The following is a 22800-nucleotide window of genomic DNA, read 5'->3' as shown; positions in this document are numbered from 1 at the left end:
CTTATAGTCTTCCGTTATTGAGAGAATGATAAATTCCTCTGGAGAGTGTAAGGTCATCTGTCCCTGAGCTGAAGCTGAGACGTGATTAGATTATGAAGCAGAATAAAGGAGTCAGAATGAATCTGGTGGGACCTGGAAGCAGCAGTTCACGTCTGATCAGCATCCGAAGCAGGCCAGGGTTTTTCCGTACCAGGATGATTTAAATATCGAATAACAGTTTATTTAATAAATAAAACTTCTGATTTATAATAACATGTGTTGTGTTTTTATTTGGGTTCCTTTTACTGATGGAAAATCAGTTCTTTGTTATAGGGAAAGGGGGCGATTACTTATTCACACCCCTGTATATTCAGTTCTTGGTATTTTAATGAAACTCGACGTTTATTCTCGATGTGGATCGTATGTGGGAACAGAATCTGGTACTTGAGGTGAACTATAGGAGGAGTCCTGGCTGTTCGGAGGGGGAGGGAAGGACAGAACGTCTCCCAGTTCTTCATCGCTGTCGACGTCGACGCCCGCTAACCGACAACCTGAAATCAGAAAAAACAAAATCGATACAGATAGATCATCTAAAATATATATTTATACATATATATAGATATCTGGTATCTCCCGGGACGCGATCAAGCGCGGCGCAGATAACGGGACCTTGGCGCTCATAAATTGCGACGTGAAAGGAGCGCTTTTTAACCATCCCAAGTCATTTTTCTGTACCAGTGGAATGAATGTGAGGACTGCCCATGGGAGGGGCGACATGACACTTTCCCCGGCCGAGAGTAAACAGGTCACGGACCCTCCATACACACCAAGGCAGTGGGAGGGAGAACTTAACCGCACCGTGTAACCGAATCAAACCAGTGGTTGCCCCTTTTCAGCCCACTGGAATAGCCATAACAATACCATTCAGAGGCGAGCAGAGGAGACATGCTCCTTTCAGACGCCCCGAGAGAAAGGCTTTCATCCGCTGGAGGAGCTTTGTGGCCTTTGAGCCGGGCTGAGAAAGCTCTCATTATCTCCCCGAGCTGTTTGTTTTCCTCTCGCGCTTACGTTATTTCTAGTTTTTTTTTTTCCCGAGGCCGGACTCACAGAGCCTCTCGATCTTGGCCGGAGACAGAATGGAGGAGATTTTGGGAAGTGAAGGAGCGCTAGGCGTCATCGGTGCCCCGGTGCTGACCTAGGCCTTTCAGGGTGCTTGAACACATCAGAATTACCATTGTTGAGGTTGATTAATTGAGTCTGATAAGTTACCATGAATGAAGATTGTTATAGACTTTAATGTGGTGGGCCTGGGTTTGTAAATGCCCCTTTCATGTCCCTCCGTGGCCAAGCATATGGGCCAGACGTATTCAGGCTTTTAAAAAAAAAGAGAACAAAATTTATGGCCGAGTGTCCTTTTCTCTCCTCTTTTGATCGTTCGTGGAGTGACTTTTGTAGCTCTCAGGACGAGTCCAATAAAAGACGAAACTTTTGTCGGGGAGACACTTAAATAGCAGTAACACTGTCTGAGCTCGACAGTTCCGATGGATTGGTCACCTTCTGCAACAGTGTTTGATTTTTTTCAAGATTTACAAACTATAAATTATATAAATAATGTTTTTTTTTTCTTTACAAATGTCTGATGTGGGGTTAATTGTTAAGAACTGTTTTAAATCATCTGTAAATATTATAAAAATCGAACAAACGTTGAGACACTTACGACTTATAAAAATCAACCAATGCTTTAATTAAGGCTCACTGAGGGGTGTTAAGTGGGACAAAGTGGACGAAAGTGGGCTCGCACTACAGAGGTGACATCGTCCAGACCACCTTAGGCTGAATAAACCTAATGGCGTGTGTGACACCGGCGTTTGCCGACTGACAGGACCTGCGCCGACTGGTGTCTTATCAGCCTCGTCTCAATTACCGGGTGTCAATGATGATGTATGGGCTGCGTTCCGAAAGCTACTCGTAGGGGCTACTGACCAGGCCTCTTTAGCTGCTGACCAGTTGCTCTTCACCCCCCCTCATTCCTTTCAGCCTTGTTCACGGGCATTCTGCCTGTTAGCCGCTCTGACCCGCCGCGACAACACGTTAGCGAGTGCGGGACGCTTGCACTTAAACGCATTATACCATGCGATTTTTCCTCTTAATCAAGTCGTATCCAATTCCCGATGGTGTTTCACCTCTACTGCTGCACACTTCCACTCCTGACCGAGGAGAGCCATGACTAACACACGTGTTCAGTAGCCAACCGCTTCTTTTCACCTGCATCAGGCGTGTTTATATTCAATATTCAATTCAAATAAAGCAGCTGCTGAAATCACTGAAATTCCAAGACTCCCCTGGCAATTTAGTCCTTTCCAATTCCCACTGTGAATCCACTGCTGCTTGTACAACCTCCAATCTGATCAAGGAGAGCCGGATCACCACACGCTCCCTCCAGCACGTGCCCGATGCCGGTGTGTCGTATCGCGTACAGAGAGTCATGATAAACTCTACATGACTCAGCCCCCACCGCAACCCGTCCGAACCCATCCTCCCTAGTGCCTGCCAGTCTGCTGCACCCCCCCTTCCTCCCCAACATCCAATGCTGAATAATGCTTACATTTATACAGTATTATGATACGTGCATGGGGCTACAGTCTGGGGATCCAGGGTTTTCATCTCAGCTGTTCTCAGCACGCCTGGCGGGGTGTGGGGTGGGGGGGGTCGGAACAGCCTAGCCATTAGAAGGTGCACTTGTCTATGCGGTCTCAGTGCAGGTCTCAAGCTCGGTTAAAAATAGGAGAGTCAGGAAGGGCATTCGGTGTATAAACTGTTCCAACTCTGGTATGAGGACCAGATCCACTGTGGTGACCCCTAAATATAGGAGTAGCCAAAATAAATATTCTGATACGTGAAGATAAAATATTGAAATTCATATTTTACGTTTTCTCCTCGTATAGATCGAGAGCGTGTCTTTATTTAAATCTCTCCGCCACTCGCCGCTGTTTGACATCAGGAAATCGCTCCATGTTTGCGCACTCGTTCTGCGTTTGGTCAGAAGTTGACCCGGAGATAGCGGAACAGGGAGCAGGACACTCGGCCATTGTCTCGGCTCGCCGGTCCGGCCGGATTCGAGCGCAGGACAGCGGCGTAATCTGGCAGATTAATTTGTTAGCTTCTGTGAACAGGCTTTTCCTGGCTAAGAGCTTCTGTATTGACAGACAGAATTAAGGTGTGTGGTTATCTAACCCGGTCCTGACCGCTGAGCTCATTAGCCCAGATCCCAATCATGGCAAAATCAATAGGAGGCAAAGGAGAGATTAAAGGGCGCTAAAGCCGGCTAATTTTCTCGCTACGGTTTGCAAGGGTCAGCGGGTCACGTCGGTGTTAACGCCCCTCAAACTTTGGAGAAAGCTAATCAGCCTGGATGTGTTTTTAGGAAACATGATTGTGAGCTTGTCGGACGTCCCTTTTTAAAAACAAACGGTATTAAAACAGAGCAACATTTTTGAGAAGGCGTGTGTGGGAATTTGTGCCCGTTCAGATAGTATTTGTACGGCTGGGCGCTGATGTCGGTGTTCCGGTTCATTCCAGAGCTGTTCAGTGGGGCTGCTCTAATGAACTTTAACATTATAACAGGACAGTGGGAGCCTAGTGGGAAGAGTTTTGGGCTATCAATCAAAAGGTTGAGAGTTTGAATCCCGGCTCTGCCACGCTGCCACTGTTGGGCCCTTGAGCAAGGCCCTTAACCCTCTCAGCTCCTTATATTATATTATATAATACAAAAATGCTAATATGTTAATATGATTAACGTCATTACAGAAGCTAAATGTAGGTGGACGTGATGTGGTGAAACTGTTACTAGCCTGCGTAGGCGAAGACGTCCGTCCTTCGTCCTGTCAGTAGGCGAAGATCCCCGGTCTCATGGGCGTGTCCCGCTCCCTGCGGCGCTCCTGCACCTTTACACGACTACAACAGAGACGCTTCACATGAACAAATAAACGTGACCAGCTGTCCGTAAAGAAAATGCGTATTTGTTTAATGTTAGTGTCCTAAAAATGTGGTGGAAATGTGTGGCCATTCATTTGTCTTACCACAAGGGTGTTTTTGAAGCTGGCGTTCCCTTTGGAGCCCTTTTTTTGGGTCTGTCCCTGGCACACGATAGGAACGTCTACCTGCGAGACAAGAGAATACGATTAATAATGATTCCACACACACACACGTTATACACATTAAACACTGATACCAAACTGCCCCACACTTGAATCGGAGCCGCTCGTCCCATACTGTACCAGCTTGGGTAACGTGGGACACAATAACCAGTGGAGAGCCGGGCATCACAAAAACAGGCCCCAAACCTATGCATATTCATCAACCGGGATGGAAAAGGGGGCAATTAAGTCCTGAATCGAGGGGCCTAATAACCTTGCACCTGTTAAAGTCTGATCTGCGTTAACCTCTGATGTGGGCGAGTGTGTGAGTGGGTGAGTTTTGCATGTGATGAGCTACAGGTGCAGGTTTCATTGGTAATCATGACATGGCAGCGCCCCCCCATCTCGCCACGCGTAATCGAATACTAATGAAAAAGCATTCAAGTTTAATCCTAAGCACCCCCCACCTTCCTTCCTTCCCGCCCCGTTCTGTTGCACGCTCACAAGCTGCTGTAGCCATGTTAGGCTTGTGCAAGAAGGTCCTGGGTTCAAATCCCAACTAGAACAACGGCCGCTCTTCTGAGAAGGCGTGTGTGGGAATCTGTGCCCATTCAGTCAACAGTGGAGTGCGTCTTTAAATCTGTGCCCGTTTACGCCTGGACCGAATTCATCACTGGTCAGTCCATATCTTTATGGACACTGGGATGGAAGCATGCTATCTGTTCTGCAGGGGCGTCCGGATACATTCGGCCCTTCGTGTGTGTGACTGTACAGACTCACGGTGTAGCTGAGCGAGGCCTGGTGCAGCATGGCGGCCTGGCGCCGCAGACTGTGCCGCAGGAACATCTCGTCCTTGATGGCGTGGAAACTGTGGAGCGACATGAGAGCGTTACGGTCAGCGCGATCGTTCTGCAGAGCTGTGAAAAAGTAAGTGCCCCCTCTCTGCTTTCCTCAGGCGCAGTGTATTTGTTAATTAATTTTATAATTAATTAGTTCAAGTGCGTTTCAGTCACACCCATAGCTAACAGGTGTAAAATCTTTCACATAAAATAAATTATATGCTTTCAACTTTACGGCAACAGTTTGGGGAAGGCCCTGTAGGAGAAGTATGGAGAAGATCCACTGGCCTGCACAGAGCTCTGACCTTAACCAAACTGGGATGAATTGGAAAGTCTGTTGTGAGCCAGGCCTTGTCCTCGAACACAAACTTTATGTCAAACAAATGGGCACAAATCTCCACAGACACACTCCAAACAAAGAGTGAAGGCTGTTGATACAAAGGTTGTGGGTTGCATTGTCATATTAACAAGCTCATGGTCAAGTGTCCACACACTTTTGGCTATAACTTTGATAACCTTTGATACACTGTATGAACAAAAGTATTGGGACACCTGACCATGAGCTTGTTGGACGTCCCATTCCGAAACCACTTATATATCATCTGTAGCTTTAATACTTATGGGAAGCCTTTCTACAAGAATTTGGAGTGTGTCTCTGGGGATTTGTTCCCATCAGTTTCTGGCTCACAATCCAAGTCTAATTCATCCCAAAAGTGTTAAGTTGGGTTAAGTGTCACCGGGGTTTAAAAACGACTAGTTAAACCGTGTGTTTATAGAGCTGCTTTGTGCTCAGAAAGGGGACTTGCAATGGATGTGACAGAAACAACTAAAACGAATCAATAGAAGGGGTGTCCACATATTTTTGCACATATAGCATATTTTCTGACCGGGCGCTGTTCTCTGTACCTCTTTTTGAGAATCTCAAACTTCCTCTCCCAGGTGTGGTTGTTCCTGATGATCTGTGTTTGCAGCCTGATATAAAAACAATAAGATCAGATTGTTATTGTTATGGAGCTGAAATATAAAACGTTCTAAATACGTTCTGACTACGTTCCACCTGCAGCGTTTACCTGTCGATGAGCTCCTTCTGTGATGCGTCTGCCTTTCTCAGTCTCTCCAGTTCCTCTGTAAGCTCCTGTCAATAAACAATAAACAATACATGGCCAAAGGTATTCGGACGCTTGACTGTGGGCTTATCAGACGTCCCATTTCAAAATAGTTTGACCACTGTGTGATCTTTACAGCTAGAACAACAGCCGCTCTTCTGAGAAGCTTCTCACAAGACTTTAAAGTAAGTCTGTGTATGGGAATTTGTGCCTCAGCTCCCCTGAGCTTTTCTTCATTTCTATATAAATACCTTTGCTGGATGGGATGTTGACTCTCGACCAATCAGCAGCTCCTCTTGCTCCGCTTCATGCTTCGTCTCATCGGCCGTCCTCTGATTAGCAGCAAAACCACAAATCTCAGCCGCCTGCTGAACGTACACTGTTATTACTACGGTACATTAAATACCTAGTGTGTGTGTGTTGTGTTTTTTGGACTAAAACAAGATTAACGTGTAATGCACGTCCATCACGAATAACGCTGCGTCTATATTATTATGGAATTGTATTTTTGGCAGTTTAAATTGTATACAGTGCACTATATGGCCAAAAGTCTGTGGACACCCCTGCTGATTATTAAATTCAAGTGTCTCAGCCACACCCACTGACAAGCTTTTATACAGTTACTTACAATCGTGACCCTTGAACCAGCAGCCAGATAATTACTAGTCCAGAATTTTAAATTGTAAGCTTCTTATGTTGCAGCTTTTCAACAATTTGGGGAAGGCCCATTGCTGTTTCAACCCTGGGCTCCACCCTATTAACATCTTTGGGATGAACTGGAACTTTGGTAGCCAGGCGTTCTTTTCAGACGTCAGTCTCAGAACAATAACAGAACACAAATGGGCTCGAATTTATATAGACACACTCCCAAATATTAATAATAGCTGCAAAGAGGGGGTTATATAATGGTCAGGTGTACATATACCAGAGGGGAACATTTAGGAGCAGAGAGTAAATTCGCCGCCACGTTTGATCCGTTTCCAGACATCATTTCTATAAGAGCTATAATCTCTGGATCGTTGGGCAGCAGACGAAGTGCAGATCCGAGGCTAAACGTCCACTTGGTGTGGCACGTCCAATTTCCAAATTCCCGAGCTTTGAGCCGAGTGGCGTGGCCTGATTGAGTGTGCTCACTCACTCTGGTGTGAAGGTCGGGTCAGCCCGGGTCAGCTCGGACATCCAAAAGGCCAGAGGGGGGGCTTTGAGGTGTGTCGGAGCGAAAAGTGGGAGCTGAATGTGTTGTTAGTCTAACCTGACACAGAAGGGGCGTCAGCTCGGGTCTTTATTGGAGGGTTTGGTTTTTGTTTCTGGCAAACCGAAGGAGGACAAAAAGAGTGAAAGGGAGAGTGCTTAAAGGCTCATTGTGTGAGAATGGGTGTAGGCGTCCATGTTTGTTTGTGGTGATAAAACAGAGGGCCGGGTGAGGCGGCCTTATGGACCGGTCATTCAGAACGGGACACTAATGAAGACTTCACTCATGTCCTCCCGAACCGATCGATGTAGGAACAACACGGTCACTTATAATGGGAGCCTGAGGGCAGTTGCTGGGGGCGATCAATACATTTCTATATGAAAAGCACTTTATGATTTCATGACCTCTGCCGTCAGGCAGACTTGATTAAAGCGTAAAGATCAGGAACTACAGTTTCAGTGGAAGACGTGTTCATTTAATGAGAACCTGTGAAAACCAGTCCAAAAGATTAGGCGTGCATTTTGAAGCACTTGGTGGACTTTGATCTATGATTTGGGTCACTGTTCTCTTGTAGAAACTAGTTGTTGATATCTAGTAAAACAGACTTGTTTTTATCTACTATTTATCTGCAATGTTTCCGGTGCCACTGGCTGCAACAACCTCAAAGACATTTTTATGAGGTCGCATGTCTTTTCATCACATATATTGGTATGGGTGGTACCCAACAAATCTTAGTATCCAACCCAAACAGTCCCCTACTATAATTACACCACCAACCACTACCAGAACTTTAATCTAGCAAACTAGTGAACACCACAAACGTTGATGCACCAAGTGAACGAGGATAAATCCACGCCCATTCGAGAGCAGGAAAACACCCTCCACACCAGGCACGTGTTGGACCTTCTATGAGCCACCCGGAGCAGATAAGAGCTCCAGACACTTTGCCTCAATGCTTGGCCACTACAGTGCGGAGCCTCCGTCATGAAGTGGACTTTAAACAGGACCTATTGTCTGGCCACCATTCAGCCCGGCCCCTCACCCACCGCAGCCCGGCGGCGTGTTGGGTCAGCTGCTGCATTCCAAACGCTCCCAGCGCTGAACCGAGCGAGAGGACGTCCAACACCACGTCCGGCGAGCCATCCTCGAGGGGTGAGGGGGGGTGTGAATGCCTAATATCTGGCCCTGCTCTGATAGCGCACGCTGAGCAAACCTCATAGATAACAGCTCGTTCTGTCACGAGCATTATTTGATAAGAAAAGGAAACAGTAGCGCCGATAACGCTCGGCCTGGCCTATCCAACCAGAAAAATGGTCATCAAGTGGGACGAAGGAATAATATAGACCGGTGGCCATAATGACGGTACCGGATGTCGGATGTTTTCTCCATGATGAATTGTAAACGGTTCGACTCAGATCTTCCGGCTCTGAGATGTGAGGGGGGTAAATACGAGTGGCGTTGATGGATGTGGCACGGTGTGGACGCAGGTTGTAGTTTAACCGCGCTCTCATGGCTCTGATCGATATTTCCGAGACCTGGCGTGTGCTCCTTGATTCTCTCTCTTTGCTTTAGCACTCTGCTATCGCGCTGATTGCTGGACTGTCCTTCGCCCCGGGGGCTGCGACCCACAAACGTCCAACACGGAAAGGCCAAGTTGAAATGCGTCCCGGCGGAACGCTTTTAATGCGTCCCGGCATTTAGCAGACGCTTTATCCAAAGCAACTTTCAGTACTGTGAGGGTTAAGGGCCTTGCTCAAGGGCCCAACAGTGGCAACCAGGCAGTGGTGGGGCTTGAACCAGCGACCTTTCAATTACTAGTCCAGTACCTTAACCGCTAGGCTACAACTGCCTGCTTATACCATCTGAATGTAACAGAGGTTTGGTGTCATTTGTAGATGTAACCGTTTTACCCTGGTCAGGGTCACAGTAAGTCCAGCACCACTCCAAAACACTGGATGCAAGTCAGGCGAGACCACACCCTAAACAGGGTGCAGGCGCTGGATGCTCACCTCACTCTGTCGGGAGTTTTCTAAAGCTCCGATCTGTTTCTCCAGCTCCTGTTTGAGTCTGATCATCTGCAAAAAAATAATATGCGTTATATGCTTCGAAATCATAATACAGCAGTGCAACACACACACACACACACACACACACACACACACACTAGCACGTAGCTACTAACGTTTGTCGGTGCTGCAGAAGTGAGTGTGAATCCAGCATGTGAGAGTCAGTGTGTGATACAGTGTGGAACTTCAGAACCCCCGGGGACCGCGTGGGCGGACAGTGACGTGTGGCGCATCGTGGGCGTGACCCCATATCGCTCCCGACAGGCTTCACCTGCCCGTCACAGAACGGCGACTGTACTGTAGATGTCCGACAGGACGGTGACGTGGAGATTAGCATTACAGAGACCGGAGAGCACCGGAGGTTAAGGTTCTTACTCGAGGGCTGAACAGTGATGGTCCAGAGACGGTCCAAAGCCAGTGGTTTTTAAAAATACCTGACAGCTTCTGCTTTAATAATTCTGCTGCATTTACGTGTTGGGCGGTATTTATACTAGTCGCGTAGCCGCGGAACTGCCATCCTTATATACAGCAAAAAAAGTTAATAACTTGTGCACATTTTGATGCACAATTACTGTTTGTTTAATGTTAATAACATAAAACCCCATCAAACATTTTTAATCTGACCGTGAGCTTGTTGGACGTCCCATTTTAAAAACAAATGGTTTTAATACACAGTGAGGTCTATGTGATCTCTTCAGCTTCTCACAAGACTTTGAAGTGTGTCTGTGTATGGGAATTTGTGCCCATTCAGTCAAAAGATGACAGCGTTAGTACGGCTGGTCACTGATTGATCAGTTGACATTCCGGTTCGTTCCAGAGTTGTTGAGCGGGGCTGAGGTCAGGGCTCTCTGCAGGATGCTGGAGTTTCTTGGTTTTTAAACCGTCTTTATAGAGCTTATTTGTGCACAGGAACAGGAAAGGACCTTCCCTAAACTGTTGCTGCAGAGTTGGAAGCTTGTCATCTCAACTTGTGGCTGAAACAATTACAAGAACATAATTCAGCCCGAGGTGCACGAACCTTTGCAGACAGGGTGCTGACTGGCATGGCATGAAGCTTGCTTGGCTGTGGACAGTGTTACCTACATTCCATCTGTATTTTGTGGTTCTTGGCTACAGCTTATCATTTGAGAACATTTTCTTTTATCGTAAGGGGACAGTTTGGGTTTTTGTTCATGTAATCCCTCTTTATATGAGCACAGAGAAGTCACTGGCTGTTGCTGTAATTATAATGATTACTAAAGAGGCCGTGGAACAAAATTAACAGCTGTTGAGAAATTTGCACACCAGCAAAGTCGTTTAAGTTGCTGTATGTTTATTTTTTAGGAGAACTTAATGTGAACTTAACGGTGAGTCTTAATGATTCAGTCACAGATAAAGACGAGCAGAAATGTTGTAACTTCTCGCTTTTCTATAAAACAGTATAATAAATAAATTCTCTCAGCACTCGCGCTGTTTTCTCCGTCAATAGAGAGTGTACACAGGCCTCCCGCTGCCTAATTATCTATGATCTATCTCTTCCTCGCCCCCGCTGTTCCTGAGCTGCATTTACTGGCATGAATAAGCGAGTTTCACCCAAAATAAATGAACCCGTTTGAAGCCTGGCGCACATTTATCTACAGTAGCGGTGCTTTTCAGACAGGCCGCGCAGTGGTCAGCCGGTGGTGCTTTACATTTCTGGCTTTGTGTGGTAAAAGGGCAGTTCAATGTGAAAGCCCGAATTTTTCACAGGGGCCAGGCGAACACCCAGCTGAGCGCACCGGCCCTCCAGCGGGCGCCGCGCATTCTGCTGGCCCATTGATCAAAGTCACCCAAAATAATGTGGAGGCGACGAGAGAGAGAGAAAAAAATGCATCATTTTTCGTTGTACATTTTTCTGCATAACCTCGGCGGTGGACCTTCACATTGAGTCTGTCAGGCGCGGCACAAAAGAGCCGGCGGCAACAAAAGGTGGGTCGGGGGCTGAATGGGTGGCACTCTGAACTTCGACACTAAATATGGACAATGCCATTCAGCGCTGATTGAAATGACATAAGGATGTCTTTATTAGCTGTTCCTGGGACGGCGCTGGTGCACGTGAGATGTGCGTGGGTACCACCTGCTCCCCAACATTAACCTCTGCTCACATCTAGCCCGGGTTTAGAGAAAAGACGCCAATTCTGCTGATGGTAGCGGGTGAGAGGGACCGAGTGCACATACGAGGGTTCGAGATGGAGGAAAAAATCATAATTATTGTTTATGAATATTATTATTATTATTTATGCATTAAATGTTTAGTTAGTTACAAACCAATTTCATTTTAAACCCACAGAAAACTGAAGATTTGTTGTAAAGTTTATTAAAGAAAAAAATAATTGTTTTTTACTCTAGATAAAAGAATAAATTAAAGAGAAATCAATCTAACCATGACTAACTGTAAAGTCCTGCTAAAATACCCATTAAATGTGACAATATTTGGTTTTTTTTTATTCTATTTATGCATTTTTCTCTTTTTCTCCCAGTCTAGTCATATCCAGTTCCCCTGGCTGTATCTCTCCTCTATTGCTCCGACACATGTGCAGTACAGACCGCTTTTTTTCTCCTGCTTTCCATTTCTCACCAACTCGGTAAATGCAGTACCTCGACTGACCAGCAGAGGCCGCAACTGCAGCAGCGATGAGGAATCCTTTCGGCCCTCGCACGTTAGCCAATCGTGTCTGCGCGTGGGCGCCCGGCCGGCCGATAGAAGTTCCCGTAGCTTCATGTTTGGGCAGCTTGACATTGAGAAGCGGCTCCATGTCATGATGCTCCCACCTTCGGTTAAAATAGAAATAATTTTTAGCCAATCGTGTCTAACGATTGTCCATATAGCAGTTAAAGTAGAGGACTACTAACTGGAAGGTCACTGGTTCAAGCCCCACATTTGCAAGGTTGCCACTGTTGGGCCCTTGAGTAAGGCCCTCAATTGCTTGCAATGTGTACAGTCGCTTTGGATAAAAATCATCCACTAAAAGCCGAAAATGTAAAATGTGGACGTACGCTCGGACTGGAGCGCGGCGTCTTTAACACGAGCGTTCGATTGCTGTGTAAACTCCGCCGTTTTGGCGAAGACTTTCTCCGCTGGTCTCCCAGCAACGCTGCTTGGTCAGGGGGAGACTTTTAACCTCCCGTCTTCTGTGTGGCAGCATTGAGAGGCCTCAGCTCCGGCGTTTATGCCTTCATATTTTAATTGTATTCTTTGTGAGGCTCTGAAATCCACTTAGTCCCGACAATGTGGATGTGCAGCGGCTTCCGGAATAAATTGACGTGCTAAGCAGCACTTGGGTCCGTTTCCAGCGGTTTAGCTTGTGTTTTCATTATGTCCAGTATTCCAATATGTCTGTGAAGCGCTGACGGGACAGTCAGCTCCATCCCGGTAATCTAACTGCTGGCATGACGCCACGTTTAACGCCACTCCGGCTTCATCTTTACAGCCGCTGTAAACGATAAGCAGCCATAAATAACGCCAGGGAGTGTTGTTGTGCTACCCAACCTGATAAGACTCGCGGTAATAAAATCATTCTCACCCGCCAGTTGCTCGGCGTGGCGGAGCTTCGGAGCGGCGCTCTGTTGGCATGCCCCCCTGCGCCGGCTCAGACAACAGTGCAGTAATCCAGACCTTTACCTGACATATGCTGCCGTATTTGGCCAACCGAGTGCAGGGCAAACATTTCCGCTAAAGAGCGATACAGATTATTAGCGGCGTCTGAGGGCTGCTAGCTGGCAACCTGCTGTGTAGGCTATTTGAGCACCCACGATCGATTTAGGCACTGGTTTACCCCCTTCAGACGCTTTATATGTGTACAGGGTGCAGCACGACATACACAATACGGCCAAAAGTATGTAAACAAGTGTTTCGGCCACGCCTGTAGCTATAATAACTGATAATAACTAATAATAATGATAACTGTGTCAAACACAGTAGATCAGAGGTCCCCAACCACCGGGCCATGGACCAGGACCAGTCCGTGGGTCATTTATTACCGGGCCACACAGAAAGAATACATAATTATTATTTTTACAGTTTTATTGACAATCACACTCTGAAAAATCTGATTATCTTTTAATAACATCCGTCTGTTCCTCAAGTCTGCGGCAACAGTTTGGGGAAGAACCCTGGTTGTATCAGCATGAGTGTCCCTCAAAGTGAGATACATAAAGACACGGTTCTGAATTTAACCCCACTGAACACTTTCGGGATGAATTGGAATGATAACTGTAAGGTAAAGCAAGTTCAACCAGGTGTCCACTTACTTTTGACTATATAGTGTACCCACAGCATCACAACATACACTATATAAACAGGACAAAAGTATTGGGACGTCCCTTCCAATGACGTTTCAGCCACAGCAATTTATAACTTTATAAGTGTAATAAATCAGTTACATGCAACAGTTTAGGGATGGACCTTTCCTGTTCCAGGATGTCTGTGCCCCCCTAACCGAGCCCTTGTCTGTATAGATATTTTTTATAGCTAATGGCTGATTTATACCTTTTATCACATTTGTTTACTCCTAAAAATGAATTCAGCCTCTGTGTCACCTCATTTTTATACCTGAGTGGAACTTACCGTCTGTCTGGTACTTTCATTCTCCATGTTCGAGAGCACGTGTAGCTCCTCTTTATCATTCAGCATCTGAAAAAAGATGCACGTTGATGATCAGGAGTAAAGAACCGGATGTGTAATGTAGTCCTTCATTACTGAACCCCCACAGGTACAGTTGGAGTGGCAAATAATTTATATCTTTCACCATCTACCGTGCATAATATTGTAAAAAGATTTAAAAGATTAAAAAATCTCATATCTATGAAGAGGAAGGACAGTATACAGTCTAAGCAATTGAGGGTTAAGGGCCTTGCTCAAGGGCCCAACAGCAGCAACCTGGCAGTGACCCACTTTCTAAATACTAGTACAGTACCTTAACTACTAGTCTACAATGTCCATAGCAGGCATCAAATTCTAACTCCAATAAAGTTGAATAAAGATTCAGGAGAATGAACACATCACCGATTCTTCTCATTAGTGCATTTCACAAATCGTCCCAACTTTTCTGGAAACGAGGTTTTGTTAAATCATAATACGCTACAAAATTATTATGCACCATATTATTAATGGACTTTTAGGTTCTTGAACTGTCATATAATATGAACTTACATATCCTAGTATTTATATTATTTTTATTTTATTGATCCTGTCGCTCTTCTATATTACATTGATCCTGGTGTCCAAATAATTCTGATTCTGATGGAAACCTGTTGTGTTTGCACCAAAGATGTCCAGAACTCACTCACATTGCTTGTGTATTCTTTTTGCTAGTTATAACTTAGTTTAAATTAATTCTGTGTCTGTATAGTTCGTGTCTAATAAAGTCTAATTCCTTTAAATTGTTCTCCAGGCCACTTGAGGAGGACAGAGGTCCCTGCTGAGTTCCTCTGATTCCTCTTAAGGGTGTAATTTTCTACGCCACTGTCGCCCTCGGCTGTTTAACGGGGCTTTTTGGATTCCGTAAAGCTGCTTTGAGATGATGTCTGTTGTAAAATGCGCTAAAGAAATAAATGGACTTGACGTTCAGTATGAATTACCTTCTGCAGGGCCTTGTGTTCATCCTCCGCCTTTAATCTCATCCTGGAATGATCCAAAACTGGAAAAACACACAAAGGACGGCACGTTTTTGACTTGTGAAATGCATTAGCAAGAGAGAAGCAAAAGATTTTGGGATGTTTTGGGGTGTTTGGGTGTGCAGTGACACCTCATCCTTCCTCATTGTTCCTTCATTAAGCCTCAGGTCAGCGACTGCTTCAGCTCTGAAAGACTCGGACCGTCAACCCTGACACGTCCACTCGTATCCACTGACCGAACACTGACCACTGGGTTCAAGGGCCAAGAGTCTGTTTAGACCTCTTTCTTTTTGTGTACTCGCATTAAAACCGGACGGCACTTCAGGTCAATCGCGGCCCGTGTAAACGCCTTTAACTCGTCTCTCTCTATCAAAGCTGCTTGTGTTCCGTTAAAACCAACAACACACGGAACTGAATAGAATTAAAAACACTTCATTTCAGTAATTACACAAAAGGCCCGGGTCGACACGACGGCATCCGGCCCGGGTCCGAGCTCCCCGGGGAAAACGCTCAGATGGTTGCCTGAGTTACATAAGCAACGAGTGAAGATCAAATATTGAGAGAGATAAAAGCGCTGACCCTCGAAAATACACCTGTCTGGTGTTTACCTGCTTCTCACGGGCGGCGCGGTGTTGGGAGGCGAATGTTTGAAGTGTCTCCAAACGCCACACAGGTTTTAATCACGCTCACATCAGGGACACACGATAAAATAGTGCAAATTTGTCATCATTTCCAGAAAATGTCACTTTTACGACTTTATATTTGCTTTCTGTTTTATTTCTCTGTCCGTGTGATCAGCAGCAATCGGGTTCGATTTTAAGGTGCTGACTTACAGCACAGGGGGATTCTTTTTCAGGCAAACAGAGTCGACAGAGTCTCACATGTTCCAGCAGATTCTCGTCTATCTAACCATCCAGACAAATTGTTCTCTTCCCAATCTTGGAATAAATCCTTACTTATATAGGCACAGAGAAGTCACTGTCTGTAGGTAATTACAGTCACTAATGAGGAATAGATTTTAGATCAATAAATAAATAACTGCTGGATGTTAGTGGATAGTTATGTTTGATTGGCAGATGATTTTAATTATAAAAATAATAAAAATCATAAAAGAATTATTACACAGAGCTTCAGGGATCAGGCAGGAAGTTCGAGCTCGCAGCACAGTGCTGATTTTAAGGGTTTTAATCTCTAATAAGGGGTTAAATTCTATCCTGCAATAGTGGGAAACATCAATAAATAGATTAGTGGGTGGAAAGACGTGTTCTGTTACACTAAGCTCATCAATCTGGTGTAATTAGGAGAACGTTAAGTAATTCGAACGTCTAAATTCGGCTGCTCCTGTATTAAATAGATCTGGTCCACATTTTACGCCTTCTATTTCTATCCGGGCTTGGGACCTGCACTGAGATTGCACTGACAAGTGAACCTCCCAAAGGCTAGGCTGTTTAGCCAATCCAGGCCATGGACAGATTCAAACCCTTTACCTGTCGCGCCACCCAAGCGCCCCAAACGTCTACTGAAAATAAACTAGTCAAAATAAATAAAAGACAGCGGGATATTCCGCTTGCACACCAGCACCGAGTTTCTGAAATTCTCGGTTCGAAACTCGGCTGGGCGCCATCTAGCGGGCATAATTGGCAGTGCCTGCAGCAGATACTAATTGGCCACCATATCTGCAGGGTGGGGGCCGGACTATGTGTGGGTGGATGGGTCTTCATACGCTGTGTAAGGACCCTGATTGGCGGAAGAGACGCCTGTGCAGAATGCAGGGGCGAGAAGAGGAGGGCGTGTACAGCGACGTGCTCTCCTCGGATGCAATCGGATATCCCTCAGCAATTCATATCATAACAGAAAATCATTCATGGAACGAGCAGGACAAACATTTATAGTGATGCTGGGATGGTTTGGATGAACGTGAGGGCGCTATACCTTTCGTAGCAGGTGTGGCATCAAGTTTGAAGGAGGGATGGTACAGTTTACCACACAAAATAAGAACCGGAAACAATAAGGCCGCGTGCATCCTGCACCGTTACCTAAATCCTTCAGCTTTTGGTCTCTGTTGGCCAGATCCTGTCGCAGGGCGTCGGCGTCCCGTCTCAGCCTGGCGTTCTCCGCCTTCAGCCAGCTTTTCTCTGGATCATCTGCTGGTCTGGCTCGGTTCTGAGACAAAAATTGACACTGTGCCTTGACAAAAGACATGCCGCTCACGCTGCGTGGAAAATATGAAACAAAGCCATCGGACAACTTTCTGCCTCCTACCATTTCCCCTTGAATGACAAAAAGAGAGACACAGAAAAGAGAGAATACGTCTCGGAGGACAGAAGGCTGTACGTTACATACAAAGCCGGGGACATTTTTTTATTGACAGGAATAATGGCGTATCGTACTGTTCGGGCGCCCCTGTCGTTTGGGTCAGAATTATTCGGGAAGTTGGGCGAGGCAGCTGAAGGCTAAAGGCGCAAAAGCCCTGCCAGGACGAGGAAGGACAGAATGGAAAAGAGGGGACCGGGATGGGCGGGGGGGTCTTCGCCAGCTCCGTTTTCATTGGGGGGGGCTTGTTGTCTTTGTATTTCTGGCTGCCAGTGTCAGTGAGATCACATCAGCCGTCATGGCGTTGAAGCCCGCAGGCCGAGAGCCGCATGGAGTCCATCAGGTCTGTGTGATGTCCATTCAGGCCCGGCGCATTAACGCGCCTCTTGCATGCCTGTCACACTTAGAGGAGCACACAGCCGTTCAAAGGCTTTCAAAAGAGAGTTTCTTCAGCCCGGCTCTTGTTTTGTTCCTCCGTCTCTCTCTCTCGCCGGTCTCTCTCGCTCTATACTTCATTCATAAGGAAAGCAGACTGTATGAAGACGCTAGTGTAACGCTTTCAGGCGCTGGAAGGGTCCCGAATGGCCGTGTGACACAGCGAGGGTCGACATAGAAGCTAGAAGAACTCCAAAGCAGACGTGTAAAAATCTGAAAACCTAGCTCTCTCTCTGCACAGACACATTTCCCATCATCCTACACTCCCGAGAAGAGGGCATGTCCAAATTCTCAGATCCCTTAAAATGCTCCTACTGAGGCGCCTTAATTCTGAGTGATGATCTGACCGAATAACGACGGAGCGTTCGACACCTCCTCAGCGCTGAAGGCAATCCCAGCATACTACAGGTAGGTAGTAGGGAGGAGGGCGGGTCACTAGGTTGTAAAACAGACCCAAGATTTCCAAAAGTATGTGGACGCCTGAGCATGAGCTTGTCGGACATCCCGTCTCAAAAAGAGAGTGACCTGACCTATAAGTGATATTTTCTGAGAAGCTTCTCACAAGAGTTTGAGTCTAGGTATGGGAATTTGTGCCCATTCAGTCAGAGGAGAATTCATGAGGTCAGGCACTGGTGTTGGACGCCAAGGCCTGGTTCGCAAACGACAATCCAATTCATCCCAAAGGTGTCAGGCCACTGGGGTTCCTCCACATCTAACTCACATAAACTCGTGCAATAAAAACTGACCTGCCTAGAAAGTACATGATGAAAGGACACGCCTAGTGACCTCTGACTCTTGTTTAGGGCTAGAACAAATCCCAAGTTCCTGTTACTCCATCCTTCACCTCTGGCTCCACCATCTGATACCAAGCAGAACTACATGCTTTGTGCTTCTTCTCACCAAAAAAAATTACAAAAGAGCGAAGCTGTTAGTCCAGCGAGCAACGTTTAGCTCTCACAGTGATCGGCAGGGAGGTTTTTGTATGGCTTTATGACCCTCCATCTGCCTGCACGGCCTCCGTGGTCAGTCAGCGCTCGGACACCACGCGGGAGAGCAGAAGGTCACGCGGACCATGTGAGAACCATTGGCTGCTCTCGATACCTTATTAGTTGTTCATATCGTTTTGTGTCTCGATTGTAAAAGCATGTGGATGAGAAACGGGTATGCAGGACGCTGCGAGATTGTCCTTAAAAAAAGGAAAGACACCAAAAAAGGAAGTAAAAGCTTTCAGGGGAGCTCAAAACTCTATTCAAGAACCATATAAGAAAAAATTCAACATTACTAAAGTCAACATTGGTGCCGCAGTCTAACGTTCTAGCCAACTGAGAGTGGATTACTGGGTTTGAACCTCAATTGTGCCACCAGTGTGATTATACGCTCTACAGATGTAATTTGCCGTGTCTGAGGGTGGGAAGGACGCTTCTGTCTGGCCGAGGTGCCAAAACAAGTGGTGGAAGAAAAGCTCTTTGCAGGACTTTGCAGCCTTCAGCTCTCCTCAAGCAGGTGGTGGAGGTTACAAATGCATTGGGGAGCTAAGAATATGTAGACTGGAATAAAGAAATGAACACATTAATTCATAACCGAGAGTCCAAGAGAGTAGAGCTGTTCTGCTTTCTTTCCTATTGATTAAAACATCAAGTCCGTCCATTTTTCCGTTCCAGCATGGCTGTGGCCTGGTGCACTTATGAACAGTTGTTCTGAATGAATTATAGACATTATTACTGTTGATATTATTATTAGTGGTAAGCTGTATATATACATGTCTATATAACTGTAGTATATAATGCATGTTTTTTTGTAACGTGTACCTCTCGTTCCTCATATTCACTCAGCTGCTCTTTCAGCCGCTCGATCTGAAAATCTTTCTCCTGGATCTCGTCTAAATGCTCCTGCTCTCGTCCCGTATCAGCAGGTACGACCTCCAACACCGCACCTTTCTTCATATAGTATGTCTAAAATTAAAATACAGTCTTACAGAACTGGTGTTCTACTGTAGATCATTTAAGAATTAGGAATATAGAAATAATTATAAAAATCTTGGGTGTACCTTATAGCTGGCCTTAATTACTGCTATTGCATCGGCCAGCTGCTGTTGAAAGCTGTTTCTGAGGATGTTCACTTTCTGAAAGGAGAACATGCTAATCTGCTAACGACATCAGCATCACAGTAATCAGTATCTCTGCTCACACTCATTAAAGTGACCCATGATGTAACAACAATTAGAAGTGGATAGAAATACCTACAGGCTGATAGGATGCTGGTACTGATATGTCTTAATGTCTCATCATTTATTTACCTAAAAAGTCACTTCATCCTGATCAGGGTCACAACAGGTAGGTTCAAAGCCACATTAAAACAAAGTGTGCAAGACAGGAGCAGAACAGTTGTCTCTGCACAAGAGTCATTAAACATCATGTTTAATGTTATCTAATAAACAAACTGTACTCGACTGTGTTCAATTAACTGCAACCAAACTGCTGATTAAAGACGCAGCAGTAATTAAAGTTATAATCTAATAAACAATCACAAATGTTTCTGGCTTTATGGACCCCGAATGTGACGCGAAAAGTGTGAATGTGTCTGTTCATGCATTTTTAATCGCTTCATAATCACGTTATTACATTGAGAGAGCAGCGGTGTGCACAGCCGACCTCTTTGTGATGAGTCTCAATGGCTTTGACTCTGTAATTAATTCTGCTGAAGAAGGCCTCGGCCTCTCGCTGCAGCCGGGACTCAAACTGAGCCTGCAGAGCGTCTATTCTCGACGCCGTCTCCTTCTTCAGTGTGTCCATCGCCTTGAGAACACGGAGATGATAGAACAAGAAAGTGAGTGACAAATAACAGTGACTTAAACTGTCTTGGTGCTTCTACTCAATTCCTACAAAAAATACAGTCAAACAAACATACATCAAAAAAGTTTTATAGTTAAGGAGAAAAGTTTAGATGTGCCACTTATGATGAATCTTAGAGCGATAAAAGTCGAGCAGCGGTTTCCTGCAAATGTAAATGATCAACAGACCTGCTTAGTGTGGCCTGAACATAAATACATAATGAGGCATTATGTATGAAAGAGGGCCCTCATTCAGCCGAGAGCCTGCCAATCAATTTGTTTAACTCTGCGGGCAGGAGGAGCAATGAGGGCCGCCGTTTTAGGGCACAAAGCCACCATATGCCCTCTCAGCAGGTGAGCCGGCCGGCCCACTCACCAACACACACACAGGAATCCTCCGGCAACGGCGTGAAAAGAGCCACAGCGTGAATGAACTCGACAAGAAAATCCAACGGAATGCACTGACACTCGGTGTCAAAGGTGTCAGCTCGGTCTATAGAGCGAGCCAAGCATGAATTCAAATTACACTTTCCACGAGATTTATGATGCCCTGCGCCAGGAGTATAATACGAAAATAATATGATTAATTAAATCCCGTAAAGCACCACGACCAGGTTCAATAATCGGATTAAGGGAATGAGAAGGGGAATAGTCTGTTTAGTAAATCATTGCACACAATTTTGCTCCCAATTTGCCAATTTCTGGTCTGGTTTACGTCTGTAGTTTTAAGGACTACGTCTAGGGAATCCTTTAGTATAAAATGGCAGGTACAAAAAACATTAATGAATTTAAGGATTTGTGTACATTCCTTTTGAAAACCATTCAATACAAGGAAATAATTTACAGTAAACAATTACATGCTACTTAAAAATATTTTGAAGTAGTTGAAATTACTTTGATGGCAATTTTTTATACAAAGAGGTAAGATATGTATCTTAAATGTGAACTAAATGAGGGACTCAGATCTTTAGGAAATGTTAAGCTAAGCTGTTATAAAATATCCTGAAATATTTGGGTTCTATTAATTAAATATGTAGAACCGCCAATTTCTTCACACTCTGCCATGGTAATATTGACTAGCATCCAGCCTCTTTGCTATTTAAGGTGCAATAAACCACATCATTATGGTACAGTCAGACGTTTAACTAAACTCAGTGTTTTTATTTAATGATTTGATATGATGCTAACGTGAGACTCGAGGTTTATATTGTACATGGTGTATAGGGATGTTTTGTTCTGGCCACAACAAGTACTGGTTTTCATTTTAGTGTGTTATAGTCAGAATTTCTCGCTGACCTTTACAAGTTCTGCTGTTCCATTAGATAGCTGTTTGACCAGTGGCAGCTCAGACACATTTGTTTGGACGCTGGCGTCCCTACCAAAGAAACCCGACCGTAGCTGATTGGCCACAGAATACCTAAAAATGAAAACACAAGAAGTGAAGTGTACAGTATAAACTTTGCACTTAATGGTCACTATGGAATGGAGTAAAATCCAGAGAAAACTGGACCAGTGATGCGACTGTCACTAATTTATGCAAAGGGACACTGGGTGTAGAGTGCTGCATATTAACATCAGTCCTGGGGACCAGGGTTCCACACTTGACTCATGTAATTTTGCAAAGCATTTCATGTATTCCTAAGTGTCCGCTTGGGTTTGCTTTCACCTCCCAACACATGCAGAAGGTAGACTGGCTGCTTTAAATTGTCCCTAGGTGTAAGTAAGTGAATAGATGGGTGATTGCGTGAGTATTTCCAGGTGGATCTCAAACTTCAAACCACAAACCTCATCAGGTGAACTGATAAAATAAAAAAGTAAATTAATAAAATCCAGTTTTATTTAATTTAGATGTTTGTAGATCACATATATAAAACTAACTAGGGTTATATTTAATCCCTCCACATATGACTATCATATTAATTACACTACTTAATATATGGGAAAATTAATACATGTTAATTATCTTGTTTTAACCTTTAATCTCAAAAACTTCTGTCTGTTAGCATTAGTGTAAAAAACATTAATCCTACTCAAGCTGTTAGACTGAACTAGCTCTTATGCTAAGCTACTTTAGCTTTATTTTAATAGAACTAATACGAAAGAAATCTATCATACCGATTAATTTCCTCAATCTCTTTAAAAATCAGATCTTCCAATTCATCTTCATCTACAGATTTATAGTTTTTTTCTTGAACCTTCGGAATTTCCATGTTCTGTAAGAATAAAATACAGAAAATAGCTTACGCTAACGATTTCTGCTTGGCTAACAG

The 22800-nt window shown here is 45.0% G+C and overlaps 1 protein-coding gene across 4 annotated transcripts; it reads right to left on the bottom strand.

The window, feature by feature from the left end:
• Nucleotides 1-242: 242 nt before the first annotated feature.
• On the bottom strand, nt 243-22799 carry c25h10orf67 (chromosome 25 C10orf67 homolog). 4 transcript variants are annotated; one of them, XM_062987955.1, is made up of 16 exons: nt 22646-22799; nt 21827-21947; nt 20322-20495; nt 19748-19822; nt 19509-19652; nt 16989-17115; nt 14917-14975; nt 13904-13969; nt 9262-9327; nt 6312-6428; nt 6025-6089; nt 5861-5926; nt 4896-4983; nt 4059-4139; nt 3831-3933; nt 243-530 (listed from the first exon to the last, which is right to left on the bottom strand). In XM_062987955.1, the coding sequence occupies exons 1-16, from the start codon at nt 22738-22740 to the stop codon at nt 382-384; spliced, it is 1596 nt and encodes a 531-aa protein (XP_062844025.1). In that variant the 5' UTR covers nt 22741-22799; the 3' UTR covers nt 243-381. The 4 variants fall into 4 exon arrangements, with proteins under 4 accessions (XP_062844025.1, XP_062844026.1, XP_062844027.1 ...); XM_062987956.1 differs by having other exon boundaries at nt 6312-6425; XM_062987957.1 differs by having other exon boundaries at nt 19748-19843; nt 20352-20495.
• Nucleotide 22800: the final 1 nt, after the last annotated feature.

The sequence above is a fragment of the Trichomycterus rosablanca genome, chromosome 25, assembly GCF_030014385.1.
Source record: "Trichomycterus rosablanca isolate fTriRos1 chromosome 25, fTriRos1.hap1, whole genome shotgun sequence".
In the NCBI taxonomy this organism is placed as follows: Eukaryota; Metazoa; Chordata; class Actinopteri; order Siluriformes; family Trichomycteridae; genus Trichomycterus; species Trichomycterus rosablanca.
This window is presented reverse-complemented; position numbering and strand designations above follow the sequence as displayed.